This window comes from Aphelocoma coerulescens, unplaced genomic scaffold (genome assembly GCF_041296385.1).
Source record: "Aphelocoma coerulescens isolate FSJ_1873_10779 unplaced genomic scaffold, UR_Acoe_1.0 HiC_scaffold_181, whole genome shotgun sequence".
Taxonomy (NCBI): Eukaryota; Metazoa; Chordata; class Aves; order Passeriformes; family Corvidae; genus Aphelocoma; species Aphelocoma coerulescens.
In genome coordinates this window covers 110783-137946 of record NW_027183529.1, presented here as the reverse complement: position 1 = coordinate 137946, position 27164 = coordinate 110783, and the positions used below count along the sequence as shown (strand labels likewise).

The 27164-nt window shown below is 49.8% G+C and overlaps 2 protein-coding genes across 2 annotated transcripts in view; one reads left to right on the top strand and one right to left on the bottom strand.

Annotated features, from left to right (window-relative positions):
* LOC138101000 (sodium/glucose cotransporter 2-like) overlaps window positions 1-22379 on the top strand; it is a 34240-nt gene extending 11861 nt beyond the window's left edge. The window contains exons 6-15 of the mRNA XM_068998844.1: window positions 477-582; window positions 1408-1488; window positions 2074-2273; window positions 3951-4086; window positions 7134-7241; window positions 10129-10279; window positions 12812-12980; window positions 15842-16057; window positions 21192-21291; window positions 22155-22379. Of these exons, the coding sequence (XP_068854945.1) occupies window positions 477-582; window positions 1408-1488; window positions 2074-2273; window positions 3951-4086; window positions 7134-7241; window positions 10129-10279; window positions 12812-12980; window positions 15842-16057; window positions 21192-21291; window positions 22155-22324 (1437 nt within the window). The 3' untranslated portion in view covers window positions 22325-22379. The remainder of the gene's footprint in view (window positions 1-476; window positions 583-1407; window positions 1489-2073; window positions 2274-3950; window positions 4087-7133; window positions 7242-10128; window positions 10280-12811; window positions 12981-15841; window positions 16058-21191; window positions 21292-22154) is intronic.
* A 1126-nt stretch (window positions 22380-23505) lies between these two features.
* RUSF1 (RUS family member 1) overlaps window positions 23506-27164 on the bottom strand; it is a 34677-nt gene continuing 31018 nt past the window's right edge. The window contains exons 14-15 of the mRNA XM_068998839.1: window positions 26485-26562; window positions 23506-23660 (exon numbers count right to left, since the gene is read on the bottom strand). Coding sequence (XP_068854940.1) covers window positions 23542-23660; window positions 26485-26562 — 197 coding nt within the window. The 3' untranslated portion in view covers window positions 23506-23541. The remainder of the gene's footprint in view (window positions 23661-26484; window positions 26563-27164) is intronic.

The window sequence follows — 27164 nt, the reverse complement described above, 5'->3', positions numbered from 1 at the left end:
CTCCCAGTATCATCCCAATAACCTCCCAGTATAAACCAGTCCCCTCCCAGTTTGTCCCAGTCCCCTCCCAGTCCCTCCCAGTCCCTCCCAGTTTGTTCCAATCCCCTCCCAGTCCCTCCCAGTTTGTCCCAGTCCCTCGCAGTCCCCTCGCAGTCCCCTCGCAGTCCCTCCCAGTCCCTCCCAGTCTCTCCCAGTCCCTCCCAGTATCATCCCAATAACCTCCCAGTATAAACCAGTCCCCTCCCAGTCCCTCCCAGTTTGTTCCAATCCCCTCCCAGTCCCTCCCAGTTTGTCCCAGTCCCTCCCAGTTTGTCCCAGTCCCTCCCAGTTCCCTCCCAGTCCATCCCAGTCCCTCCCAATCCCCTCCCAGTCCCTCCCAGCGCCCCCCAACCCCCTCCCAGTCCCTCCCAGTTTGTTCCAACCCCCTCCCAGTCCCTCCCAGTTTGTCCCAGTCCCTCCCAGTACCCCCCCCGCAGGTGGACATGTACTCGGGGGCGCTGTTCATCCGCGAGGCCCTGGGCTGGGACCTTTACCCCTCCGTGGGGGCCCTGCTGGCGATCACGGCCCTGTACACGGTCACTGGTGGGACTGGTTTATACTGGTTTATACTGGTTTATACTGGGAGGGACCGGGAGGGGGACTGGAACAAACTGGGAGGGGGTTGGGACTAACTGGGAGGGGACTGGGAGGGACTGGGATGTAACTGGTCTGGAATGGGAGTGATTGGGAGGGGATTGGGAGGTTCCATACTTGTTTATACTGGTTTATACTGGGAGGGACCGGGAGGGGGACTGGAACAAACTGGGAGGGGGTTGGGACAAACTGGGAGGGACTGGGAGGGGGTTTGGGGTGGATTCGGGGGTGTTGACAGGGATTTGGGGGGGGGGTACTGGGAGGGACTGGTTTATACTGGGAGGTGGTGGGGTGATACTGGGAGGGACTGGGAGGGGATTGGGAGGGACTGGGAGGGACTGGGAGGGACTGGGAAGGACTGGTTTATACTGGGAGGCGCTGGGGTGATACTGGGAGGGACTGGGAGGGGATTGGGAGGGACTGGGAGGGACTGGGAGGGACTGGGAGGGACTGGGATGTAACTGGTCGGGACTGGGAGTGACTGGGAGAGGATTGGGAAGGTCCATACTGGCTTATACTGGTTTATACTGGTTGTTGGGCTTTATACCTGTCCATACCGCTCCATACTGGTTTATACTGGTTTACACTGGTCTATACTGGTCCTGCAGGCTCTGTGCTCCAGCCTGGCCGAGCTCACTGCTCCATACCAGTCTATACTGGTCCATACTGGTTTTTACTGGGTTTTGGGCTTTATACCGCTTCTTACTGGTTCATATTGGTCTATACTGGTTTATACTGGTTCATACTGGTTTATACTGGTTTATACTGGCCTAGGGGGCCTGACGGCGCTGATGTTCGCGGACCTGGTGCAGACCTTCATCATCATCTTGGGCGCCTCGGTGCTGGCCGGCTACGGTGGGACTGGGAGCACTGGTTTATACTGGGAGGGACTGGGAGGGGACTGGGAGGGAACTGGGAGGGACTGGGAGGGACTGGGAGGGACTGGGAAGGACTGGGAGGGACTGGGAGGGACTGGGAAGCAGCACTGTGGTGCCTTACTGGTTTATACTGGTTTCTACTGGTTTCTACTGGTCCATACTGGTCCATACTGGTCCATACTGGTCCATACTGGTTTCTACTGGTTTCTACTGGTCCATACTGGTCCATACTGGTCCATACTGGTCCTGGGCCATACTGGGAGGGAGCACCACCCACTCTCCAATACCACCCCCAAACCCCATCCTGGTTTCTACTGGTTTCTACTGGTATTTACTGGTTTCTACTGGTTTTTACTGGTTTTTACTGGTCTTTACTGGTTTATACTGGTCCATACTGGTCCATACTGGTCCTGGGCCATACTTGGAGGGAGCACCACCCACTCTCCAAAACCACCCCCAAACCCCATCCTGGTTTCTACTGGTTTCTACTGGTTTATAGTGGTTCATATTGATTCATACTGGTTCGTACTGGTTCATACTGGTCCATACTGGTTTCCGGCAGCTCTGGGCGCCGTGGGGGGCTACCAGGGCCTGCTGGAGCGCTACCCCCTGGCCCTGTCCCCCAACGCCTCCGGGCCCTGCGGGCGGCCCCGCCCGGACGCCTTCCACCTCCTGCGCCATCCCAGTACCGGGGACCTGCCCTGGCCCGGCCTCGTGCTGGGACTGGGAATCATCTCGGCCTGGTACTGGTGCACCGACCAGGTGGGGACTGGGAGGCACTGGGAGAGACTGGGAAGGACTGGGAAGGGATTGGGAGCAAGTGGGAGAGACTGGGAGGGGACTGGGAGGGACTGGGAGGGGATTGGGAGCAAGTGGGACGGACTGGGAGCAACTGGGAGGGGACTGGGAGGGACTGGGAGGCACTGGGAGGGACTGGGAGGGGACTGGTTTATACTGGGAGGGGATTGGGAGCAAGTGGGAGGGAACTGGGAGCAACTGGGAGGGGACTGGGAGGGACTGGGAGGGGATTGGGAGCAAGTGGGAGAGACTGGGAGGGACTGGGAGGGGACTGGGATGGACTGTGAGGGACTGTGAGGGACTGGGAGGGGATTGGGGGGGACTGGGAGGGGATTGGGAGGGACTGGGAGAGACTGGGAGCAACTGGGAGGGGACTGGTTTATACTGGGAGGGGACTGAGAGGGACTGGGAGGGGACTGGGAGGGACTGGGAGGGACTGTGAGGGGACTGGGAGGGACTGGGAGGGGACTGGGAGGGACTGGGAGCAACTGGGAGGGAACTGGGAGGGACTGGGAGGGGATTGGGGGGCACTGGGAGGGACAGAGGTGGCACTGGGAGAGCTGGGATGTCACTGGTCCGTAACTGGGATCACTGGTCCGTAACTGGGATCACTGGGCTGTAACTGGGAATACTGGTCCATAACTGGGATCACTGGGCCGTAACTGGGATCACTGGGCTGTCACTGGGATCACCGGTCCATAACTGGTATCACTGGGTTGTAACTGGGCTCACTGGGCTGTAACTGGGATCACTGGTCCATAACTGGGATCACTGGGCTGTAACTGGGATCACTGGGCTGTAACTGGAATGGCTAGTCTGTAACTGGGATCACTGGGCTGTAACTGGGATCACTGGGTTGTAACTGGGATGGCCAGTCTGTAACTGGGATGGCCAGTCTGTAACTGGGCTCACTGGCCTGTAACTGGGATCACTGGTCCATAACTGGGATCACTGGGTTGTGACTGGGATCACTGGGCTGTCACTGGGATGGCCAGTCTGTAACTGGGATCACTGGGTTGTAACTGGGATCACTGGGCTGTAACTGGGATAGCCAGTCTGTAACTGGGATCACTGGTCCGTAACTGGGATCACTGGGCTGTAACTGGGATCACCGGTCCATAACTGGGATCACTGGGCTGTGACTGGGATCACTGGGCTGTAACTGGAATGGCCAGTCTGTAACTGGGATCACTGGGCTGTAACTGGGATCACTGGTCCATAACTGGGATCACTGGGCTGTGACTGGGATCACTGGTCTGTAACTGGGATGGCCAGTCTGTAACTGGGATGGCCAGTCTGTAACTGGGCTCACTGGCCTGTAACTGGGATCACTGGTCTGTAACTGGGATGGCCAGTCTGTAACTGGGATCACTGGGCTGTAACTGGGATCACTGGGTTGTAACTGGGATGGCCAGTCTGTAACTGGGATCACTGGTCCGTAACTGGGATCACCAGTCTGTAACTGGTCTGTAACTGGTCTGTGACCAGTGTGTAACCGGTGTGTAACTGGTCCGTCACTGGTCCGTAACTGGTCTGTCACCGGTCCATAACTGGTCTGTAACTGGTCTGTGACCAGTCTGTAAATGGTCCGTAACTGGTCCGTCACTGGTCCGTCCCCGGGGTGCCTCCCCTCCCCCGCAGGTGATCGTGCAGCGCTGCCTGGCCGGCCGCTCCCTCACCCACGTCCGCGCCGGCTGCGTCGTCTGTGGCTACCTCAAGGTGCTGCCCATGTTCCTGATGGTGCTGCCCGGAATGGCCGCCCGCGTCCTCTTCCCGGGTCAGAGCCTCCCCCACCCCCCCCCACCGCCCTCCCCAGCCTCCCAAGATGGCCGCCAGCCAAGGCAGCTGCCAAGATGGCTGCCAGTGGCTGAGCCGGTATGGCTACCAAGATGGCCGCCGAGGGGTTGGTCCAATATGGCTGCCCAAGATGGCTGCCAGTGACTTAGGCGGTTTGGCTACCAATATGGCCGCCGAGGGATTGGTCCAATATGGCTGCCCAAGATGGCTGCCAAGTGACCCACCCATCCAATATGGCCGCTGAGGGATTGGTCCAATATGGCTGTCCAAGATGGCTGCCAGTGGTTTAACCAGTACGGCTACCAATATGGCCCCTGAGGGATTGATCCAATATGGCCACCCAACATGGCTGCCAATGGCTTAACCAGTGTGGCTACCAATATGGCCACCGAGGGATTGGTCCAATATGGCTGCCCAAGATGGCTGCTAAGTGACACACCCATCCAATATGGCCACCAAGGGATTGGTCCAAAATGTCTGCCCAAGATGGCTGCCAATGACTGAGCCAGTATGGCTACCAAGATGGCCGCCGAGGGGTTGGTCCAATATGGCTGCCCAAGATGGCTGCCAAGTGACCCACCCATCCAATATGGCCGCCGAGGGATTGGTCCAATATGGCTGCCCAAGATGGTTGCCAAGTGACTGACACAACCAATATGGCTGCCCAAGATGGCTGCCAAGTGACCCACCCATCCAATATGGCCGCTGAGGGATTGGTCCAATATGGCTGTCCAAGATGGCTGCCAGTGGTTTAACCAGTACGGCTACCAATATGGCTGCCGAGGGATTGGTCCAATATGGCTGCCCAAGATGGCTGCTGAGTAATTTATCCAATATGGCCAACAAGTGATTGATCCAAGATGTCTGCCCAAGATGGCTGCCAGTGGCTGAGCCAGTATGGCTACCAATATGGCCACTGAGGGATTGGTCCAATATGGCTGCCCAAGATGGCTGCCAAGTGACCCACCCATCCAATATGGCCGCCAAGGGATTGGTCCAATATGGCTGCCCAAGATGGCTGCCAGTGGCTTAACCAGTGTGGCTGCCAATATGGCCACCAAGGAATTGGTCCAATATGGCTGCCCAAGATGGCTGCCAAGTGACCCACCCATCCAATATGGCCGCCAAGGGATTGGTCCAATATGGCTGCCCAAGATGGCTGCCAGTGACTTAGGCGGTTTGGCTACCAATATGGCCACTGAGGGATTGGTCCAATATGGCTGCCCAAGATGGCTGCCAGTGACTTAGGCGGTTTGGCTACCAATATGGCCACCGAGGGATTGGTCCATTATGGCTGCCCAAGATGGCTGCCAAATAATTTATCCAATATGGCCACCAAGGGATTGGTCCAATATGGCTGTCCAAGATGGCTGCCAGGGGTTTAACCAGTGTGGCTACCAATATGGACACCAAGGGATTGGTCCAATATGGCTGCCCAAGATGGCTGCCAAGTAATTTATCCAATATGGCCGACAAGTGATTGATCCAATATGGCCGCCCAAGATGGCTGCCAAGAAATTGATCCAAGATGGCCGCCAAGTGATTGATCCAAGATGGCCACTGATTGATCCAATATGGCTGCCAAGTGATTGATCCAAGATGGTCCATACTGGTTTATACTGGTCCATACTGGTCCATACTCATCCATACCGGTCTGAACTGGTTTATACTGGTCCATACTGGTCCATACTGGTCCATACTGGTTTATACTGGATTTTGGGGTTTATACCAGTCTATACCGGTCCATGCTGGTTTATACTGGTCCATACTGGTCTATACTGGTTTATACTGGTCCATACCGGTTTACACTGCTACATACTGGTTTATACTGGTTTCTATACCGGTCCGTACTGGTTTATACTGGTCCATACTGGTTTATACTGGATTTTGGGGTTTATACCAGTCTATACCAGTCCATACCGGTTTATACTGGTCCATACTGGTCCATACTGGTCCATACTGGTCCATACTGGTTTATACAGCTCCATACCGGTCTATACCGGTCCATACCGGTCCATACTGGTCTATACTGGTCCGTACTGGTCCATACTGGTTTATACTGGATTTTGGGGTTTATACCAGCCTATACCAGTCCATACTGGTCTATACTGGTCCATACCGGTCTATACCGCTCCATATCGGTCTATACCAGTTTATACTGGTCCATACTGGTCCATACTGGTCCATACTGGTCCATACTGGTTTATCCTGGGTTTTGGGGTTTATACCAGTCTATACCGGTCCATACCGGTCTGTACTGGTCCATACTGGTTTATACTGGATTTTGGGGTTTATTCCAGTCTATACCAGTCCACACCAGTCCATACCAGTTTATACTGGTCCATACGGGTCTATACTGGTTTATACCGGTCCATACCAGTTTACACTGCTCCATACTGGTTTATACTGGTTTCTATACTGGTTTATACTGGTCCATACTGGTTTATACTGGATTTTGGGGTTTATACCAGTCTATACCAGTCCATACTGGTCCATACTGGTCCATACTGGTCCATACTGGTTTATACTGGTCCATACTGGTCTATACTGCTCCATACCGGTCTATACTAGTTTATACCAGTCCATACTGGTCCATACTGGTCCATACTGGTTTATACTGGATTTTGGGGTTTATACCAGTCTATACCGGTCCATACTGGTTTATACTGGTCCATACTGGTCTATACTGGTTTATACTGGTCCATACCGGTCTATACCGCTCCATACCGGTCTATACCAGTTTATACCAGTCCGTACTGGTCCGTACTGGTCCATACTGGTTTATACTGGATTTTGGGGTTTATACCAGTCTATACCGGTCCATACTGGTTTATACTGGTCCATACTGGTCTATACCGCTCCATATCGGTCTATACCAGTTTATACCGGTCCATACTGGTCCATACTGGTCCATACTGGTCCATACTGGTTTATACTGGATTTTAGGGTTTATACCAGTCTATACCGGTCCATACTGGTTTATACTGGTCCATACTGGTCTATACTGGTTTATACTGGTCCCCGCAGAGGTCGTGGGCTGCGCCGACCCCCAGGGCTGCTCCCGGGCCTGCGGCTCCCCCGCGGGCTGCTCCAACGTGGCCTATCCCCGACTGGTGCTCAGCCTCCTGCCCCACGGTAATTAGCGCTAATTAGCGCTTATTAATCGTTATCAGCCGTTCTCGGGGGTTATTAGAGCGTTATTAGCTGTTATTAGGCAGTTATTAGGCAGTTATTAGGTTTATTAGAGCGTTATTAGCTGTTATTAGGCAGTTATTAGGAAGCTATTAGGTTTATTAGAGCGTTATTAGCTGTTATTAGGCGGTTATTAGGCAGTTATTAGGTTTATTAGAGCGTTATTAGCTGTTATTAGGCGGTTATTAGGCAGTTATTAGGTTTATTAGAGCTTTATTAGCTGTTATTAGGCAGTTATTAGGCAGTTATTAGGTTTATTAGAGCGTTATTAGCTGTTATTAGGCGGTTATTAGGGGTTATTAGGCACCGATAAGGCTTATCTGGGGGGAGTTTATGGCGTTATTAGGGGCAATTAGCGCTAATTAGCGCTTATTAATCGTTATTAGCCGTTCTCGGGGGTTTATTAGAGCGTTATTAGCTGTTATTAGGCGGTTATTAGGCAGTTATTAGGCAGTTATTAGGTTTATTAGAGCGTTATTAGCTGTTATTAGGCGGTTATTAGGGGTTATTAGGCACCGATAAGGCTTATCTGGGGGGAGTTTATGGCGTTATTAGGGGCAATTAGCGCTAATTAGCGCTTATTAATCGTTATCAGCCGTTCTCGGGGGTTTATTAGAGCGTTATTAGCTGTTATTAGGCGGTTATTAGGCAGTTATTAGGCAGTTATTAGGTTTATTAGAGCGTTATTAGCTGTTATTAGGCGGTTATTAGGGGTTATTAGGCACCGATAGGGCTTATCTGGGGGTTTTATTAGCGTTATTAGGAGCTATTAGCGCTAATTAGCGCTTATTAATCGCTATTAGCCGTTATCGGGGGTTTATTTGAACGTTATTAGCTGTTATTAGGCAGTTATTAGGGGTTATTAGGCACCGATAGGGCTTATCTGGGGGGTTTTATTAGCGTTATTAGGGGTTATTAGCGCAAATTAGCGCTTATCAATCGTTATTAGCCGCTATCGGGGGTTTATTAGAACGTTATTAGCTGTTATTAGGCAGTTATTAGTGGTTATTAGGCACCGATAAGGCTTATCTGGGAGGTGTTATTAGGGGTTATTAGCGCTAATTAGCGGTTATTACTCGTTATTAGCCTTTATCGGGGGTTTATTAGAGCGTTATTAGGGGTTATTAGAGGTTATTAGGGGTTATTAGGGGTAATTAGCTGTTATTAGTTCTAATTAAGGCCCTATTAAGCACAATCAGGGTGTTATTAGGGATTTTAATGCCATTATTAGGGGTAATTAGGGCCTATTAATAAATTATCAGGGGTCATTAGGGCGGCTTTGGAGTTAATTAGGGCGTTATTAATGATATTTAGCAGTTATTAGGCCATTAATATCGGTTATTGGGGTGCTGGGAGGGTTTATTAGCACTATTAATTGTCTACTAATCCTAATTTTGGGGCTAATAATGCCATTTTTGGGGCTATTAACGGCTCTGCGCCTGTTATTAGGACTAATAACCGACTATTAATGCAATTTTTTCTTCAATTAGAACTATTAATTATTTATTAGCCCTATTTTTGGGGCTAATAACGCCATTTTGGGCTTATTAGGACTATTAATCACCTATTAACGTTATTTCTGGGATTATTAGGAATATTAATGGCGTATTAACTCTATTTTTGGGGCTAATAACGCCATTTTTGGTGCTAATAATTCTATTTATTCACCAATTAACGCCATTTTTTAGCCAATTAACAGCTTTTTATCACTAATTAGGCTATTAATTAATTATTAGCATTTTTTTGGGGCTAATAACTCCAGTTTCGGGTCTAATAACGCCATTTTTGGGGCTAATAATACCATTTTTTTGCCTAATAACTCCATTTTTTTTCCAATTAACGCCATTTTTTCACCAATTATCACCTTTTTTCACTAATTACCTCTATTAATTAATTATTAGCATTATTTTTGTGGCTAATAACTCCAGTTTCGGGTCTAATAACGCCATTTTTGGTGCTAATAACTCCATTTTTGGTGCTAATAATGCCATTTTTGGTGCTAATAACTCCATTTTTTCACCTAATAACTCCGTTTTTTAGCCAATTATCACCTTTTTTCACTAATTAGGCTATTAATTAATTATTAGCATTATTTTTGGGGCTAATAACGCCAGTTTCGGGTCTAATAACGCCATTTTTGGTGCTAATAACGCCATTTTTGGTGCTAATAATACCATTTTTTTGCCTAATAACTCCATTTTTTTTCCAATTAACACCATTTTTTCACCAATTATCACCTTTTTCACTAATTACCTCTATTAATTAATTATTAGCATTATTTTTGTGGCTAATAACTCCAGTTTCGGGTCTAATAACGCCATTTTTGGTGCTAATAACTCCATTTTTGGTGCTAATAATGCCATTTTTGTGGCTAATAACTCCATTTTTTCACCTAATAACTCCGTTTTTTAGCCAATTATCACCTTTTTTCACTAATTAGGCTATGAATTAATTATTAGCATTATTTTTGGGGCTAATTACTCCAGTTTCGGGTCTAATAACGCCAGTTTCGGGTCTAATAACGCCATTTTTGGTCCTAATAACTCAATTTTTTTGCCTAATAACGCCATTTTTTCACCTAATAACTCAATTTCTCACCAATTATCACTTTTTTTCACTAATTACGGCTATTAATTAATTATTAGCATTATTTTTGTGGCTAATTACTCCAGTTTCGGGTCTAATAACTCCATTTTTGGGGCTATTAACGCCATTTTTTCACCTAAAACCACCATTTTTTCACCAATTAACGCCGTTCTTTCGCCAATTACCGCCTTTCCCCCCCCTTAATTACCGCTCATTATTAATTACCGTTAATTACGGCCCCCAGGCCTGCGGGGGCTGATGCTGGCCGTGGTTTTGGCCGCCCTGATGTCGTCGCTGGCCTCGATCTTCGCCAGCTCGGCCGCGCTTTTCACGCTGGACGTTTACCGGAAACTCCGGCCCCGGGCGGGCCAGCGGCACCTGCTGGTGGCCGGCAGGTGAGGGACACGTGACCACAGGTGGCCACAGGTGGCCACAGGTGGCCTCAGGTGTCCAGGTGACCTCGAGACACCCAAATTTGGCCATCCCAGGTGTCCAAGAAGCCCCAAATTTGGCTTCCAAGTGACCTTGAAGGACCCAAATTTGGCTTCCCAGTGACCCCAGGTGACCACAGGTGGCCACAGGTGACCTCAGGTGACCTCAGGTGTCCAGGTGACCTCGAGAGACCCAAATTTGGCCATCCCAGGTGTCCAAGAAGCCCCAAATTTGGCTTCCAAGTGACCTTGAAGGACCCAAATTTGGCTTTCAGGTGACCTTGAAGGACCCAAATTTTTTGGGGGTGACCTCAGGTGACCTCAGGTGGCCCCAGGTGGCCTCAGGTGGCCACAGGTGTCCAGGTGACCTCGAGACACCCAAATTTGGTCATCCCAGGTGTCGCAGAAGCCCCAGATTTTGGCTTCCAGGTGACCTTGAAGGACCCAAATTTTTTTGGGGTGACCTCAGGTGACCTCAGGTGACCTCAGGTGGCCTCAGGTGACCCCAGGTGTCCAGGTGACCTCGAGAGACCCAAATTTGGTCATCCCAGGTGTCGCAGAAGCCCCAAATTTTGGCTTCCAAATGACCTTGAAGGGCCCAAATTTGGCTTTCAGGTGACCTTGAAGGACCCAAATTTTGGGTTCTCGACCTCTGAGAGACCCCAGATTTTTTGCGGGTGATCTCAGGTGATCTCAGGTAACCTCGAGACACCCAAATTTGGCCATCCCAGTGTCCAAGAACCGCCAGATTTTGGCTTCCAAGTGACCTTGAAGGACCCAAATTTTGGCTTCCAGGTGATCTTGAAGGACCCAAATTTTTTTGTGGGTGACCTCAGGTGACCTCATGTGACCCCAGGTGACCTCAGGTGTCCAGGTGACCTCGAGACACCCAAATTTGGCCATCCCAGGTGTCCAAGAAGCCCCAAATTTGGATTCCAGGTGACCTTGGAGGACCCAAATTTGGCTTCCAAGTGACCTCAGGTGGCCACAGGTGGCCCCAGGTGACCTCAGGTGACCCCAGGTGACCTCAGGTGCCCAGGTGACCTCGAGACACCCAAATTTGGTCATCCCAGGTGTCCAAGAAGCCCCAAATTTGGCTTCCAGGTGACCTTGGAGGACCCAAATTTTGGGTTCTTGACATCTGAGAGACCCCAAATTTTTTTGGGTTGACCCCAGGTGACCCCAGGTAACCTCAGGTGATCTCAGGTGGCCTCAGGTGACCTCAGGTGACCTCGAGAGACCCAAATTTGGTCATCCCAGGTGTCGAAGAAGCCCCAAATTTTGGCTTCCAGGTGACCTTGAAGGACCCAAATTTTGGCTTCCAGGTGACCTTGAAGGACCCAAATTTTGCGTTCTCGACATCTGAGAGACCCCAAATTTTTTGGGGGTGACCTCAGGTAACCTCAGGTAACCTCAGGTGTCCAGGTGACCTCGAGAGACCCCAAATTTGGTCATCCCAGGTGTCCAAGAACCCCCAAATTTGGCTTCCAGGTGACCTTGAAGGACCCAAATTTTGGGTTCTCGACATCTGAGAGACCCCAAATTTTTTTGGGTTGACCCCAGGTGACCCCAGGTAACCTCAGGTGACCTCAGGTGTCCAGGTGACCTCGAGACACCCAAATTTGGTCATCCCAGGTGTCCAAGAAGCCCCAAATTTTGGCTTCCAAGTGACCTTGAAGGGCCCAAATTTGGCTTTCAGGTGACCTTGAAGGACCCAAATTTGGCTTCCAAGTGACCCCAGGTGACCACAGGTGGCCACAGGTGACCTCAGGTGGCCTCAGGTGTCCAGGTGACCTCGAGACACCCAAATTTGGCCATCCCAGGTGTCCAAGAACCACCAAATTTTGGCTTCCAAGTGACCTTGAAGGACCCAAATTTTGGCTTCCAGGTGATCTTGAAGAACCCAAATTTTTTTGTGGGTGACCTCAGGTGACCTCACGTGACCCCAGGTGACCTCAGGTGTCCAGGTGACCTCGAGACACCCAAATTTGGCCATCCCAGGTGTCCAACAATCCCCAAATTTGGCTCCCAAGTGACCTTGAAGGACCCAAATTTTGGCTTCCAGGTGACCTTGAAAGACCCAAATTTTTTTGGGGGTGACCCCAGGTGACCTCAGGTGGCCCCAGGTGGCCTCAGGTGTCCAGGTGACCTCAACAGACCCAAATTTGGTCATCCCAGGTGTCCAAGAAGCCCCAAATTTTGGCTTCCAGGTGACCTTGAAGGGCCCAAATTTGGCTTTCAGGTGACCTTGAAGGACCCAAATTTTGGGTTCTCGACCTCTGAGAGACCCCAGATTTTTTGCGGGTGATCTCAGGTGATCTCAGGTGACCTCGAGACACCCAAATTTGGTCATCCCAGGTGTCCAAGAACCCCCAAATTTGGCCTCCAAGTGACCTTGAAGGACCCAAATTTTGGCTTCCAGGTGGCCTTGAAAGACCCAAATTTTTTTGGGGGTGGCCCCAGGTGACCTCACCTGTGCCCTCCCCTCGCCCCCAGGCTGTGGGTGGTGGCCATGGTGGGGCTGAGCCTGGCCTGGCTGCCGGTGGTGGAGGCGGCTCGGGGCGGGCAACTCTTCGACTACATCCAGGCCTTGGCCTCCTACCTGGCCCCGCCCGTGGCCGCCGTCTTCTTCCTGGCCGTCTTTGTGCCCCGCGTCAACGAGCCCGTGAGTGGCGCACCTGGGGGCACCTGGGGGCACCTGGGGGCACCTGGGCGCACCTGGGGGCACCTGGGGGCACCTGGGGGGCATTGAAAGGGGGTTTGGGGGGGTTTGGGGGTCACCTGGGCACACCTGGGCACACCTGGGGGCACTTTGAAGGGAGTTTGGGGGGGATTGGGGGTCACCTGGGCGCACCTGGGCACACCTGGGCACACCTGGGAGCACCTGGGAGCACCTGGGCACACCTGGGCGCACCTGGGGGGCATTTGGGGGGGCTTGGGGCTCACCTGGGGCACCTGGGGCTCACCTGGGCACACCTGGGGGGGGTTGAAAGGGGGTTTGGGGGGGATTGGGGGTCACCTGGGCACACCTGGGCACACCTGGGCACACCTGGGGGGCATTTGGGGGGGCTTGGGGCTCACCTGGGGCACCTGGGGCTCACCTGGGCACACCTGGGGGGGGTTGAAAGGGAGTTTGGGGGGGATTGGGGGTCACCTGGGCACACCTGGGCACACCTGGGCACACCTGGGAGCACCTGGGCACACCTGGGGGGGTTGAAAGGGAGTTCGGGGGGGTTTGGGGGTCACCTGGGCACACCTGGGCACACCTGGGCACACCTGGGAGCACCTGGGGGCACCTGGGGGGCATTGAAAGGGGGTTTGGGGGGGTTTGGGGGTCACCTGGGCACACCTGGGAGCACCTGGGGCACACCTGGGGGGGTTGAAGGGAGTTTGGGGGGATTGGGAGTCACCTGGGCACACCTGGGCACACCTGGGAGCACCTGGGCACACCTGGGCACACCTGGGCACACCTGGGGGGCATTTGGGGGGGTTTGGGGCTCACCTGGGGCACCTGGGGCTCACCTGGGCACACCTGGGGGGGGTTGAAAGGGGGTTTGGGGGGGTTTGAGGCACACCTGGGCACACCTGGGCACACCTGGGGGCACTTTGAAGGGAGTTTGGGGGGGATTGGGGGTCACCTGGGCGCACCTGGGGGCACCTGGGCACACCTGGGAGCACCTGGGGGCACCTGGGGGGCATTGAAAGGGGGTTTGGGGGGGTTTGGGGGTCACCTGGGCACACTTGGGAGCACCTGGGGGCACCTGGGGGGCATTGAAAGGGGGTTTGGGGGGGTTTGGGGGTCACCTGAGCACACCTGGGTGCACCTGGGGGCACTTTGAAGGGAGTTTGGGGGGGATTGGGGGTCACCTGGGCACACCTGGGGTCACCTGGGCACACCTGGGGGCACCTGGGCACACCTGGGCCCACCTGGGCACACCTGGGAGCACCTGGGGGGGGTTGAAAGGGGGTTTGGGGTACACCTGGGCACACCTGGGGGGCATTTGGGGGGGTTTGGGGCTCACCTGGGGCACCTGGGGCTCACCTGGGCACACCTGGGGGGGGTTGAAGGGGGTTTGGGGGGGATTTGGGGGCATCTGGGCAGGTTTGGGGCTCACCTGGGAACACCTGGGGGCACCTGGGGGCACCTGGGGGGGGTTGAAAGGGGGCTTGGGGGGGGTTGGGAGTCACCTGGGCACACCTGGGCACACCTGGGGGCACCTGGGCACACCTGGGCCCACCTGGGAATACCTGGGGGCACCTGGAGGGGGTTGAAAGGGGGTTTGGGGTACACCTGGGCACACCTGGGGGGCATTTGGGGGGGTTTGGGGCTCACCTGGGGCACCTGGGGCTCACCTGGGCACACCTGGGGGGGGTTGAAAGGGGGTTTGGGGGGGGTTGGGGGTCACCTGGGCACACCTGGGCACACCTGGGCACACCTGGCAGCACCTGGGGGCACCTGGGGGGGGTTGAAAGGGGTTTGGGGGGATTTGGGGGCACCTGGAGGGGGATTGGGGCTCACCTGGGCACACCTGGGCACAGCTGGGCACAGCTGGGAGGTGGGGGAGGGGAAATGGGGAGGTTTTGGGGGTGTTTTGGGGGAATTCAGGTGTCCAGGTGACCTTAAAGGACCCAAATTTGGGATTCAGGTGGGTTTGGGGCCCCAAATTCTGGCTCCCACCTGCCCCGGTGACCCCAAACCCCCAAAATTCGCCTCCAGATGACCCAAAACGACCCAAATTTGGGGTCCAGGTGGGTTTGGGGCCCCAAATTTTGGCTCCCACCTGTCCAGGTGACCTCAAACCCCCAAAATTCAGCTCCAGGTGACCTCAAACACCCCAAATTCGGCTCCAGGTGACCCCAAACACCCCAAAATTCCGGGGTTTTGCCTGTCCAGGTGACCTCAAAACCCTCAAAATTCAGCTCCAGGTGACCCCAAACACCCCAAATTTTGGGATTTTGGGTCTCCAGATGACCCAAAATGACCCCAACTTGGGGTCCAGGTGGGTTTGGAGCCCCAAATTTTGGCTCCCACCTGTCCAGGTGACCCCAAACCCCCCAAATTTTGGAAATTTTGGGTTTTCAAGTGTCTAGATGACCTTTAACGACCCCAAATTTGGGATCCAGGTGGGTTTGGGGCCCCAAATTTTGGCTCCCACCTGCCCCGGTGACCCCAAACCCCCAAAATTCAGCTCCAGGTGACCCCAAACACCCCAAATTTTGGGAATTTTGGTGTCCAGATGCCCCAAAACGACCCCAAATTTGGGTCCAGGTGGGTTTGAGGCCCCAAATTTTGGCTCCCACCTGCCCCGCTGACCCCAAACTCCCAAAATTCAGCTCCAGGTGACCTCAAACACCCCAAATTCAGCTCCAGGTGACCCCAAACCCCCCAAAATTCCGGGATTTCGGGTGCCCAGGTGACCTCAAACCCCCCAAAATTCCGCTCCGGTTGACCCCAAACCCCCCCCAAATTCCCCGGAAATTCCCCCCCAAAATCTCCGTTCCTGACCCCCATTCTCTCCCTGCCAGGGCGCCTTTTGGGGGCTGCTGGGGGGTTTGGGGCTGGGCCTGGCCCGGCTGATCCCCGAATTCCTTTTGGGGTCGGGGTCGTGCGGGACCCCCGGGCGCTGCCCGGCGCTGCTCTGCGGCCTGCACTACCTGCACTTCGCCGCGCTGCTCTTCCTGCTCAGCGCCGGGCTAGTGCTGGCCGTGTCCCTGTGCCACCCGCCCATCGCCAAAGTCCACGTGAGTGCCGGGAACTCAGGGGGGGGTTGGGGAATTTTTGGGATTTTTTTGGGATTTTTTTAGGATTTTTTGGGGGGTTTTTTTGATTTTTTTTGATTTTTTGGGGGATTTTTTTTGATTTTTTAGGTGTTTTTTAGGGATTGTTTAAGGGTTTTTTGGGGATTTTTTGGTTTTTTTGGGGGGGATTTTTGGGTGATTTATTGGGGATTTTTTGGGATTTTTGGGGGTTTTTTTGGGATTTTTGGGGATTTTTTTGGGATATTTTAGGGGTTTTTTGTGGATTTTTTAGGGGTTTTTTTTTGGGATTTTTAGGGATTTTTTAGGGGTTTTTTGGGGATTTTTGGGGATTTTTTGGGGATTTTTTGGGGATATTTTAGGGATTTTTTAGGGTTTTTTTGTGGATTTTTTAGGGGTTTTTGGGGATATTTTTTGGATTTTTTGGGGATTTTTTGGGATTTTTTAGGGATTGTTTAAGGGTTATTTTGGGGATTTTCTGAGATTTTTTGGGATTTTTTGGGGATTTTTTAGGGGTTTTTTGGGGATTTTTTTGGGGATTTCTTGGGATTTTTTAGGGATCTTTTTGGTATTTTTGGGGATTTTTTTTAGATTTTTTGGGGATTTCTTAGGGATTGTTCAAGGGTTTTTTTGGGATTTTCTGGGGGATTTTTTGGGGATTTTTTGGGGATATTTGGGGATTTCTTTGGGATTTTGGATTCTGGATTTTGGGCTGCACTACCTGCACTTCGCCGCGCTGCTCTTCCTGCTCAGCGCCGGGCTAGTGCTGGCCGTGTCCCTGTGCCACCCGCCCATCGCCAAAGTCCACGTGAGTGCCGGCAACGAGTCGGGGGGGTTGGGGATTTTTTGGGATTTTTTTGGGATTTTTTGGGATTTTTTTTGGATTTTTTTTGGATTTTTTTTGGATTTTTTGGGGGATTTTTTTTGATTTTTTAGGTGTTTTTTAGGGATTGTTTAAGGGTTTTTTGGGGATTTTTTGTTTTTTTTGGGGGGGATTTTTGGGTGATTTATTGGGGATTTTTTGGGATTTTTGGGGGTTTTTTTGGGATTTTTTGGGATTTTTTTGGGATATTTTAGGGATATTTTAGGGGTTTTTTGTGGATTTTTTTTGGTTTTTTTTTGGGGATTTTTAGGGATTTTTTAGGGGTTTTTTGGGGATTTTTGGGGATTTTTTGGGGATTTTTTGGGGATATTTTAGGGATATTTTAGGGGTTTTTTGTGGATTTTTTTTGGTTTTTTTTTTGGGATTTTTAGGGATTTTTTAGGGGTTTTTTGGGGATTTTTGGGGATTTTTTGGGTTTTTTTTGGGGATATTTTAGGGATTTTTTAGGGTTTTTTTGTGGATTTTTTAGGGGTTTTTGGGGATATTTTTTGGATTTTTTGGGGATTTTTTGGGATTTTTTAGGGATTGTTTAAGAGTTATTTTGGGGATTTTTTGAGATTTTTTGGGATTTTTTGGGGATTTTTTAGGGGTTTTTTGGGGATTTTTTTGGGGATTTTTTGGGACTTTTTAGGGATCTTTTTGGTATTTTTGGGGATTTTTTTTAGATTTTTTGGGGATTTCTTAGGGATTGTTCAAGGGTTTTTTTGGGATTTTCTGGGGGATTTTTTTGGGGATTTTTTGGGGATATTTGGGGATTTCTTTGGGATTTTGGATTCTGGATTTTGGGCTGCACTACCTGCACTTCGCCGCGCTGCTCTTCCTGCTCAGCGCCGGGCTAGTGCTGGCCGTGTCCCTGTGCCACCCGCCCATCGCCAAAGTCCACGTGAGTGCCGGGAACTCAGGGGGGGGGTTGGGGATTTTTTGGGATTTTTTTGGGATTTTTTGGGGATATTTTTTGATTTTTTTTTGGATTTTTTTTGATTTTTTGGGGGATTTTTTTGCGATTTTTTAGGTGTTTTTTAGGGATTGTTTAAGGGTTTTTTGGGGATTTTTTGTTTTTTTTGGGGGGGATTTTTGGGTGATTTATTGGGGATTTTTTTGGATTTTTGGGGGTTTTTTTTTGGATTTTTTGGGATTTTTTGGGGATATTTTAGGGATTTTTTAGGGTTTTTTTTGTGGATTTTTTTGGTTTTTTTTTGTATTTTTTAGGGATTTTTTAGGGGTTTTTTGGGGATATTTTTGGGATTTTTTGGGGTTTTTTAGGGGATTTTTTGGGATTTTTTCGGAGTTTTTTGTGGATTTTTTAGGGGTTTTTGGGGATATTTTTGGGATTTTTTGGGGATTTTTTGGATTTTTTGGGGATTTTTTGGGATTTTTTAGGGATTGTTTAAGGGTTATTTTGGGGATTTTTTGAGATTTTTTGGGATTTTCTGGGGGATTTTTTGGGGATTTTTTGGGGATATTTGGGGATTTCTTTGGGATTTTGGATTCTGGATTTTGGGCTGCACTACCTGCACTTCGCCGCGCTGCTCTTCCTGCTCAGCGCCGGGCTAGTGCTGGCCGTGTCCCTGTGCCACCCGCCCATCGCCAAAGTCCACGTGAGTGCCGGGAACTCAGGGGGGGGGTTGGGGATTTTTTGGGATTTTTTGGGATTTTTTGGGATTTTTTTTGGGTTTTTTTTGGATTTTTTTTGATTTTTTGGGGGATTTTTTTTGATTTTTTAGGTGTTTTTTAGGGATTGTTTAAGGGTTTTTTGGGGATTTTTTTGTTTTTTTGGGGGGGATTTTTGGGTGATTTTTTGGGGATTTTTTGGGATTTTTGGGTTTTTTTTTGGGATTTTTTGGGATTTTTTTGGGATATTTTAGGGATATTTTAGGGGTTTTTTGTGGATTTTTTTTGGTTTTTTTTTTGGGATTTTTAGGGATTTTTTAGGGGTTTTTTGGGGATTTTTGGGGATTTTTTGGGGATTTTTTGGGGATATTTTAGGGATATTTTAGGGGTTTTTTGTGGATTTTTTTTGGTTTTTTTTTTGGGATTTTTAGGGATTTTTTAGGGGTTTTTTGGGGATTTTTGGGGATTTTTTGGGGATTTTTTGGGGATATTTTAGGGATTTTTTAGGGTTTTTTTGTGGATTTTTTAGGGGTTTTTGGGGATATTTTTTGGATTTTTTGGGGATTTTTTGGGATTTTTTAGGGATTGTTTAAGAGTTATTTTGGGGATTTTTTGAGATTTTTTGGGATTTTTGGGGGATTTTTTAGGGTTTTTTTGGGGATATTTTTGGGATTTTTTGGGACTTTTTAGGGATCTTTTTGGTATTTTTGGGGATTTTTTTTAGATTTTTTGGGGATTTCTTAGGGATTGTTCAAGGGTTTTTTTGGGATTTTCTGGGGGATTTTTTGGGGATTTTTTGGGGATATTTGGGGATTTCTTTGGGATTTTGGATTCTGGATTTTGGGCTGCACTACCTGCACTTCGCCGCGCTGCTCTTCCTGCTCAGCGCCGGGCTAGTGCTGGCCGTGTCCCTGTGCCACCCGCCCATCGCCAAAGTCCACGTGAGTGCCGGGAACTCAGGGGGGGGTTGGGGATTTTTTGGGATTTTTGTGGGATTTTTTGGGATTTTTTTTGGATTTTTTTTGGATTTTTTTTGGATTTTTTGGGGGATTTTTTTCGATTTTTTAGGTGTTTTTTAGGGATTGTTTAAGGGTTTTTTGGGGATTTTTTGGTTTTTTTTGGGGGGATTTTTGGGTGATTTATTGGGGATTTTTTGGGATTTTTGGGGGTTTTTTTGGGGGATTTTTTGGGATTTTTTTGGATTTTTTGGGGATATTTTAGGGGTTTTTTGTGGATTTTTTAGGTTTTTTTTGTATTTTTTAGGGATTTTTTAGGGTTTTTTGGGGATATTTTTGGGATTTTTTTGGGTTTTTTTAGGGGATTTTTTGGGATTTTTTCGGGGTTTTTTAGGGAATTTTTTGGGATTTTTTGAGGATATTTTGGGATTTTTGGGGGATTTTTGGGGGATTTTTTAGGGATTGTTTAAGGGTTATTTTGGCGATTTTTTGAGATTTTTGGGGATTTTTTGGGGATTTTTTTGGGGATTTTTTTGGGATTTTTTGGGGATTTTTGGGGATTTTTTGGGGATTTTTTGGAGATTTTTTGGGGGTATTTTTGGATTATTTTTGGATTTTTTTGGTTTTTTTAATGAATGTTTTTGAGGTCTTTTTTCGATTTTTTGGGGGATTTTTTAGGTTTTTTTTAGGGTTTTTTTGGGATTTTTGGGTGATATTTTGGGTGATTTTTTGGATTTTTTAGGGTTTTTTGGGGATTTTTGGGGGATTTTTTGGGGATATTTTAGGGATTTTTTAGGGGATTTTTGGGGCCTTTTCGGGAATTTTTTTGGGGAGATTTTTGGGGAAAATTTTGGGGCGACTTCCTCTTCATTCCGGGGGAGGCTTTCCCTGCATTTTGGGGGGTTTTGGGGGGTTTATTTTAGGGCCTTCGGCGTTTTTGGGGGGTTTTTGGTTTTTTTGGGGATTTTTTGAGGATTTTTTGGGATTTTTGGGAGGGTTTTGGGGGGTTTTTGGTGTTTCTCTTGGGGATTATTTTGGGGATTTTTTCGGGATTTTATGGGGGATTTTTTGGCATTTTTGTGGGGTTCTGGGTTTTTTTCAGGATTTTTTTTGTTTTTTCGTTTTTTTTTTTATTTTTTGGGATTTTTGGGGATTTTTTTTGATTTTTTGGGGATTTTTTTGGGATTTTGGGGGATTTTGGGGGGATTTTTGGGGGATTTTTTCGGGGATTTTTTTGGATTTTTTGGGATTTTTTTGGGATTTTTGGGGGATTTTTTCAGGGATTTTTTTTTTGGATTTTGGGGAATTTTGGGGGGTATTTTTTAATTTTTGGGATTTTTTGGGGTTTTTTGGGGGATTTGTTTTGAAGTTTTTTGGAATTTCTGGGAATTTTTGGGGGGAAATGTTTTGGGAGGATTTTTTGGGGGCTTTTTTGGGATATTTGGGAATTTTTTGGGGAGATTTTTGGGGAAAATTTTGGGGCGACTTCCTCCTCATTCCGGGGGAGCCTTTCCCTGCATTTTGGGGGGTTTTGGGGGGGTTTTATTTTAGGGCCTTTGATTTTTGCACCCCCAATAATTCCGGGGGAGGGGGGAGAGATTTTCACCCATTTTTGGGGCGGTTTCACCCAATTTTGGGGTGACCCCGGGTGCTTTTTTTGGGGTCCCAGCTGCACAGGTTGGTGTTCAGCCTCCGGAACAGCCGCGAGCCCCGGATCGACCTGGACATGCCCAAGGAGCCCCCCCAAAATTTGGGGGTCCCGCTTGGGGGTACGAGGGGGGGGACCAGGGGAGGGAAACCCCAAATTTGGGGGGGAAACTTCAAATTTGGGGGGAAATCCCAGATTTGGGGGGGAAACCTCAAATTTGGGGGGGAAATCCCAGATTTGGGCGGGAAAGCCCAAATTTGGGGAGGAAACCCCAAATCTGGGGGGGTCTGGAGGGTCCTGGGAGCCAAATTTGGGGTTCTGGGGGGGTCCAGGGGAATTTGGAGAGGCAAATTTGGGGTTTTTGGGGGGATTTCGGCGTCCTCAGACCCAAATTTTGGGCGTTTTGGGGGATCCCGGCGAGCCAAATTTGGGATTTTGGGGTTGGTCCTAGGTGTGGGGAGGTCCCCGAATTTGGGGGAGTTTTGGGGTCTTGGGGAGCCAGATTTGGGATTTTTGGGGGATTTCGGCGTCCTCAGACGCAAATTTTGGGCGTTTTGGGGGATCCCGGGGAGCCAAATTTGGGATTTTGGGGAGGTCCCAGGTGTGGGGAGGTGCCCAAATTTGGGGGGTCTTGGGGAGCCAAATTTGGGGTTTTGGGGGGATTTTGGCGTCCTCCGATCCAAGTTTTGGGCGTTTTGGGGGATCCCGGCGAGCCAAATTTGGGATTTTGAGGAGGTCCCAGGTGTGGGGAGGACCCCAAATTTGGGGGAGCTTTGGGGTCTTGGGGAGCCAGATTTGGGATTTTTGGGGGATTTCAGCGCCCTCCGACCCAAATTTTGGGCGTTTTGGGGGATCCCGGGGATCCAAATTTAAGGATTTTGGGGTTGGTCCCAGGTGTGGGGAGGTCCCCAAAATTTTGGGCCTCTTGGGGAGGTTTTGAACCCCCAAAAAGCCCCAAAACTGCCGAATTTTGCCCCATTCCAGACGCGGAGGCGGCGGCGGGGGCGGAGCCTGGAGCGGGGGGCGTGGCCGGGGTGGGCGTGGCCTCGAGCGAGGCCCCGCCCCCCGAGGATCCCCGGTGGAGCCGCGTGGTCGACGTCAACGCCCTGGTGCTGATGGGCGTGGCCGCCTTCCTCTGGGGCTATTTTGCCTGAAATCGCCCGAAATAAACCCAAAACCCGGCCCAAAAAGGGGCGGAACGGCCTAAAAGGAGTCGGAGCGAGGTGAAAAAAAAAAAACAACGGGGCGGAAAGGGCCCAAATTGGTGAGAAATGGGAAGGAAATGAGCAAAAAATGAGGCTGGAGTGGCCCAAAATGAGTCGGAAGTGGCCCGAAATGGTGAGAAATGGGGAGGAAATGAGCAAAAATGACCCAAAATCGACCTAAACTGGCCCAAAAAGGCCCAAAATGAGTCTGAAGTGGCCCAATATTGACCCAAACTGACCCAAAATGGCCCAAACTGACCCAAAATCAACCTAAACTGACCCAAAATGGCCCAAACTGACACCAAATCAACCTAAACTGACCCGAAATGGCCCAAAATCGAGCCAAACTGACCCAAAATGCCCCAAACTGACCCAAAATTGACCTAAACTGACCCAAAATGGCCCAAAATTGACCCAAACTGACCCAAAATGGCCCAAACTGACCCAAAATCGACCTAAACTGACCCAAAATGGCCCAAAATTGACGCAAGCTGACCCAAAATGGCCCAAACTGACCCAAACTGACCCAAAATGGCCCAAACTGACCGAAAATCAACCTAAACTGACCCAAAATGCCCTAAACTGACCCAAAATCGACCTACACTGACCCAAAATGCCCCAAAGTTGCCCCAAACTGACCCAAAATGCCCCAAACTGACCCAAAATTGTCCCAAACTGGGTTGAAATCAACATTATTGCCCCAAAATTGCCCCGAAACTGCCCCAAAATTGCCCCAAACTGACCCAAATTCGACCCAAACTGCCCCAAAACCGCCCCAAAAGGGACCCAGAATGCCCCAAAATGCCCCAAATTCGAACCAAGCCTTAAAGGAGCCGAAATGACCCCAAAGGAGCTGAAACGGCCCCAAAATCTCCGCTCTGGGGGGGTGTTTCGCCCAAAACCCCAAGAAATGAACCCAAAACGACCCAAAATCGGGGCCGAAAGAGCCCAAAACGGTGAAAAACGGGCTGGAAATGGCCCGAAACGACCGGAAATGAACCCAAATCCACCCAAATTTTGCCAGATTTCCCCCAAATCCACCCAAATTTCCCCAAATCCACCCAAATTTCCCCAAATTTCCCCCAAATTTCCCCCAAATTTCCCCAAATCCACTCGTCAGAAACTCCACGTTTTTGGCAATTGCCCAAATCGGGGCTTTTTTCCCTTTATTTTGGGGCTTTTTGGGCAAAGGGGGCGTGGCCTTGCTCTGGCCACGCCCACTCCAGGCTCCATTCGTCCACGGCCAGCAGGGGGCGCCGAGTGTCCCAGCCGGCGGCCTCCAGCCCTGCAGGGGGCGCCATCACGGTGAGGGGGGAACCAGGAAGTTAAACCCGGAAGCGGAACCCGGAAGCAGAACCCGGAAGTGGCACCGGAAGTGGGTTTTTAGAAAGGGGTTTGGCCTTTCACAATCCAACCGGAAGTCCCAAATCTTCCCAAATTCACCCCAAACTGCACCCGGGGAAGGCCCGAATGCATCCAACGTCTCCCGAGTGCCACGGAACGCACCTGAAATCCCCCAAAATCCCCCCAAATCCACCCGGAATTCCACTAAAATCTGCCCAAAATCTCCCGAATTGCCCTAAAATCCACCCAAAATCTCCCGAAATCCACCTAAATCCACCCAAAATCCACCTAATATCACCCAAATCCACCTAAAATCACCCTACATCCACCCAAAATCTCCCGAAATCCACCTAAATCCACCCAAAATTCCACCTAAATTTACCCCAAATCCACCTAAAATCACCCAAATCCCCCTAAATTCACCCAAAATCCACCTAGATCCACCCAAATCTCTCAAAATCCACCCCAAATCTCCCAAGTCCCCCCCAAATCCACAAATTTCACCCAAAATCTCCCCCAACCCACCTAAAGCCACCCAAAATCTCCCAAAATCCACCCCAAATTCCACCCAAATCCACCCAAAATCTCCCAGAATCCACCTAAATCCACCTAAATCCACAAAATCCACAAATTCCACCTAAATCCATCTAAAATCTCCCCCAAATTCCTTCCCGAATTCCCCCAAAATCTCCCAAATCCACCCAAAAATCTCCCAAAATCCACCCAAATTCCACAAAATCCAAACCCCGCCCATTCCACCCAAAATCACCCAAATTCCCCCAAAATCCACCCAAATCCACCCAAAACCTCCCCAAATTCCACAAAATCCAAACTCTGCCCATTCCACCCAAAATCTCCCCCAAATCCACACAAATTCCACAAAATCCACCCAAAATCTTCCAAATTCCCCCAAAATCTCCCCAAATCCACCCAAAATCCACCTAAATCCACCCAAATTCCACAAAATCCAAACTCTGCCCATTCCACCCCAAAATCACCCAAATTCCTTCCCAAATCCACCCAAATTCCCCTAAAATACACCCAAATCCATCCAAAATCCACCTAAATCCACCCAAATTCCACAAATTTCACCCAAAACCTCCCAAAATCCACCCAAATTCCACAAAATCCAAACTCTGCCCATTCCACCCCAAATCCACCCAAATTCCCCTAAAATCCACCCAAACCCTCCCAAAATCCACCCAAATTCCACAAAATCCACCCAAAACCTCCCAAAATCCACCCAAATTCCACAAAATCCAAACTCCACCCATTCCACCCAAATTCCCCCAAATTCTTTCCCAAATTCCCCCAAAATCTCCCAAATTCCCCCAAAACCTCCCCAAAACCACCCAAAATCCACCCAAAACCTCCTGAAATCCATCCCAATTCCATAAAATCCAAACTCCGCCCATTCCACCCAAAATCCCCCCAAATTCCACAAAATCCACCCAAAACCTCCCGAAATTCCACCAAAATCTCCCCAAACCCACCCAAAACCTCCCCAAATTCCACAAAATCCAAACTCTGCCCATTCCACACAAAATCTCCCAAAATCCACCCAAAATCTCCCAAAATCCACTCAAATTCCACAAAATCCACCCCAAATCTTCCAAATTCCCCCAAAATCTCCCCAAATCCACCTAAATCCACCCAAATTCCACAAAATCCACCCAAAACCTCCCAAAATCCACCCAAATTCCACAAAATCCAAACCCCACCCATTCCACCCAAAATCCCCCAAATTCCATCCCAAATCCACCCAAAATTTCCCAAATTTCTCCCAAATCCACCCAAAATCTCCCCAAATCCACCCAAAATCCACCAAAATCCACCCAAATCCCACAAACTTCACCCAAAATCTCCCCAAATCCACTCAAAATCTCCCAAAATCCACCCAAATTCCACCCAAAATCCACTCAAATTCCACAAAATCCACCCCAAATTCCCCCCAAATCTCCCCAAATCCACCCAAAATCCACCTAAACCCACCCCAAATCTCCTGAATTTTCTAAAATCCACCCAAATTCCACAAAATCCACCCGGAATTCCCCTAAAATCCACCCAAAATCTCCCCAAATCCACCCAAATTCCAGAAAATTCAAGCTCCGCCCATTCCACCCAAAATCCACCCAATTTCCACAAATTTCACCCAAAACCTCCCGAAATTCCCCCAAATTCCCCCAAAACCTCCCGAAATCGCCCCCAATCTCCCAAAATTCCACCCAAATTCCACCAAATCCCTCCAATCCCGCTCGAAGTCACCGAAATCCTCCCCAAAACCCCCCAAATTCACCCCAAAATTCCTCCCCAAAACTCCCCCCGAAAAATTCCAAGGAAAATTCCCAGAAATCCCCCAAAATTCCGCCCGAAATCCCCTGGGTTCAGCCAAGAACCCCCAAAACTCCCTGAATTCCGAGGGAATTCCCCCAAAATTCCCAAATCCCAAAAAAATGCCCCAAATCCATCAAAATTCCGCCCAAAACTCCCCGGCCGCGAGCGCCGGAACCGGAAGTAAAACCCGGAAGTCGAACCGGAACCGGAAGTAGCAACACGACAGAAACAAACCGGAAGTAACGCCACAGAATTAGAACCCGGAAGTGACAGTGAAGAGAAAAAATCAGCGATAGAGACCCGGAACCGGAAGTAGAAAAACCGGAACCCGGAAGTAACAAAACCGGAACCCGGAAGTGGAACCGGAAGTGGGGTTTTAAAAAAAATAATCGCGATTACCCGCCCTCTGTCGCGACAGAAGCGGCACCAACCTTGCAGGAGGGAGGGGCCCAGGTCCCGGAAGAGCCGCGAGGTCTCGGCCAGGACCCCCCAGGGAACCGAGCCCGGAGCTGGGGGAGGGGGAGGAGTTCAGCCCCAAAATGAGGCAAAAAAGCCCCAAAATCCACCCGGAATTCCTCGAATCCCCCCCCCCCCAAAATTCCCAGGAATCCTTCCAGGACTCTCCCAAATTTCACCCCAAAACCGGCCCGAAAGTCACAAAAATTCGCCCTCCAAAAAATCCCGTTTGAGTCTCCCCAAATTCCCCCCAAATCCGCCCAAAATCCCCCTGAAATTTCCCAAAAAAATCCCATTTAAATCCCCTAAAACTCCCCCAAAATCTCCCCCCAGAATTCCCAAAAAATTCCCAAAAAATTCCCAAAATTCCCTAAATCCCTCCCAACCTCGTCAGGACCCCCAAAATTCCCCAAATTCCCAAAGGTCCCCCCAAAATTGCCCCAAAATTTCCCAAACCCTCCCATTTAAGTCCCTTCAAACTCCCCCAAATCTCCTCCAAAAATTCCCCAAAAAATCTGAAAAAGTTCCCAAAAATTCCAAAAAAATTCTGAAAAATTCCCAAAATTCCCAAAATCCCTCCCAAACTCCTCAGGATCCCCAAAATCCCCCCAAAACCCCCCCAAAATCCCCCCAAAATTTCAAAAAAATCCCCTAA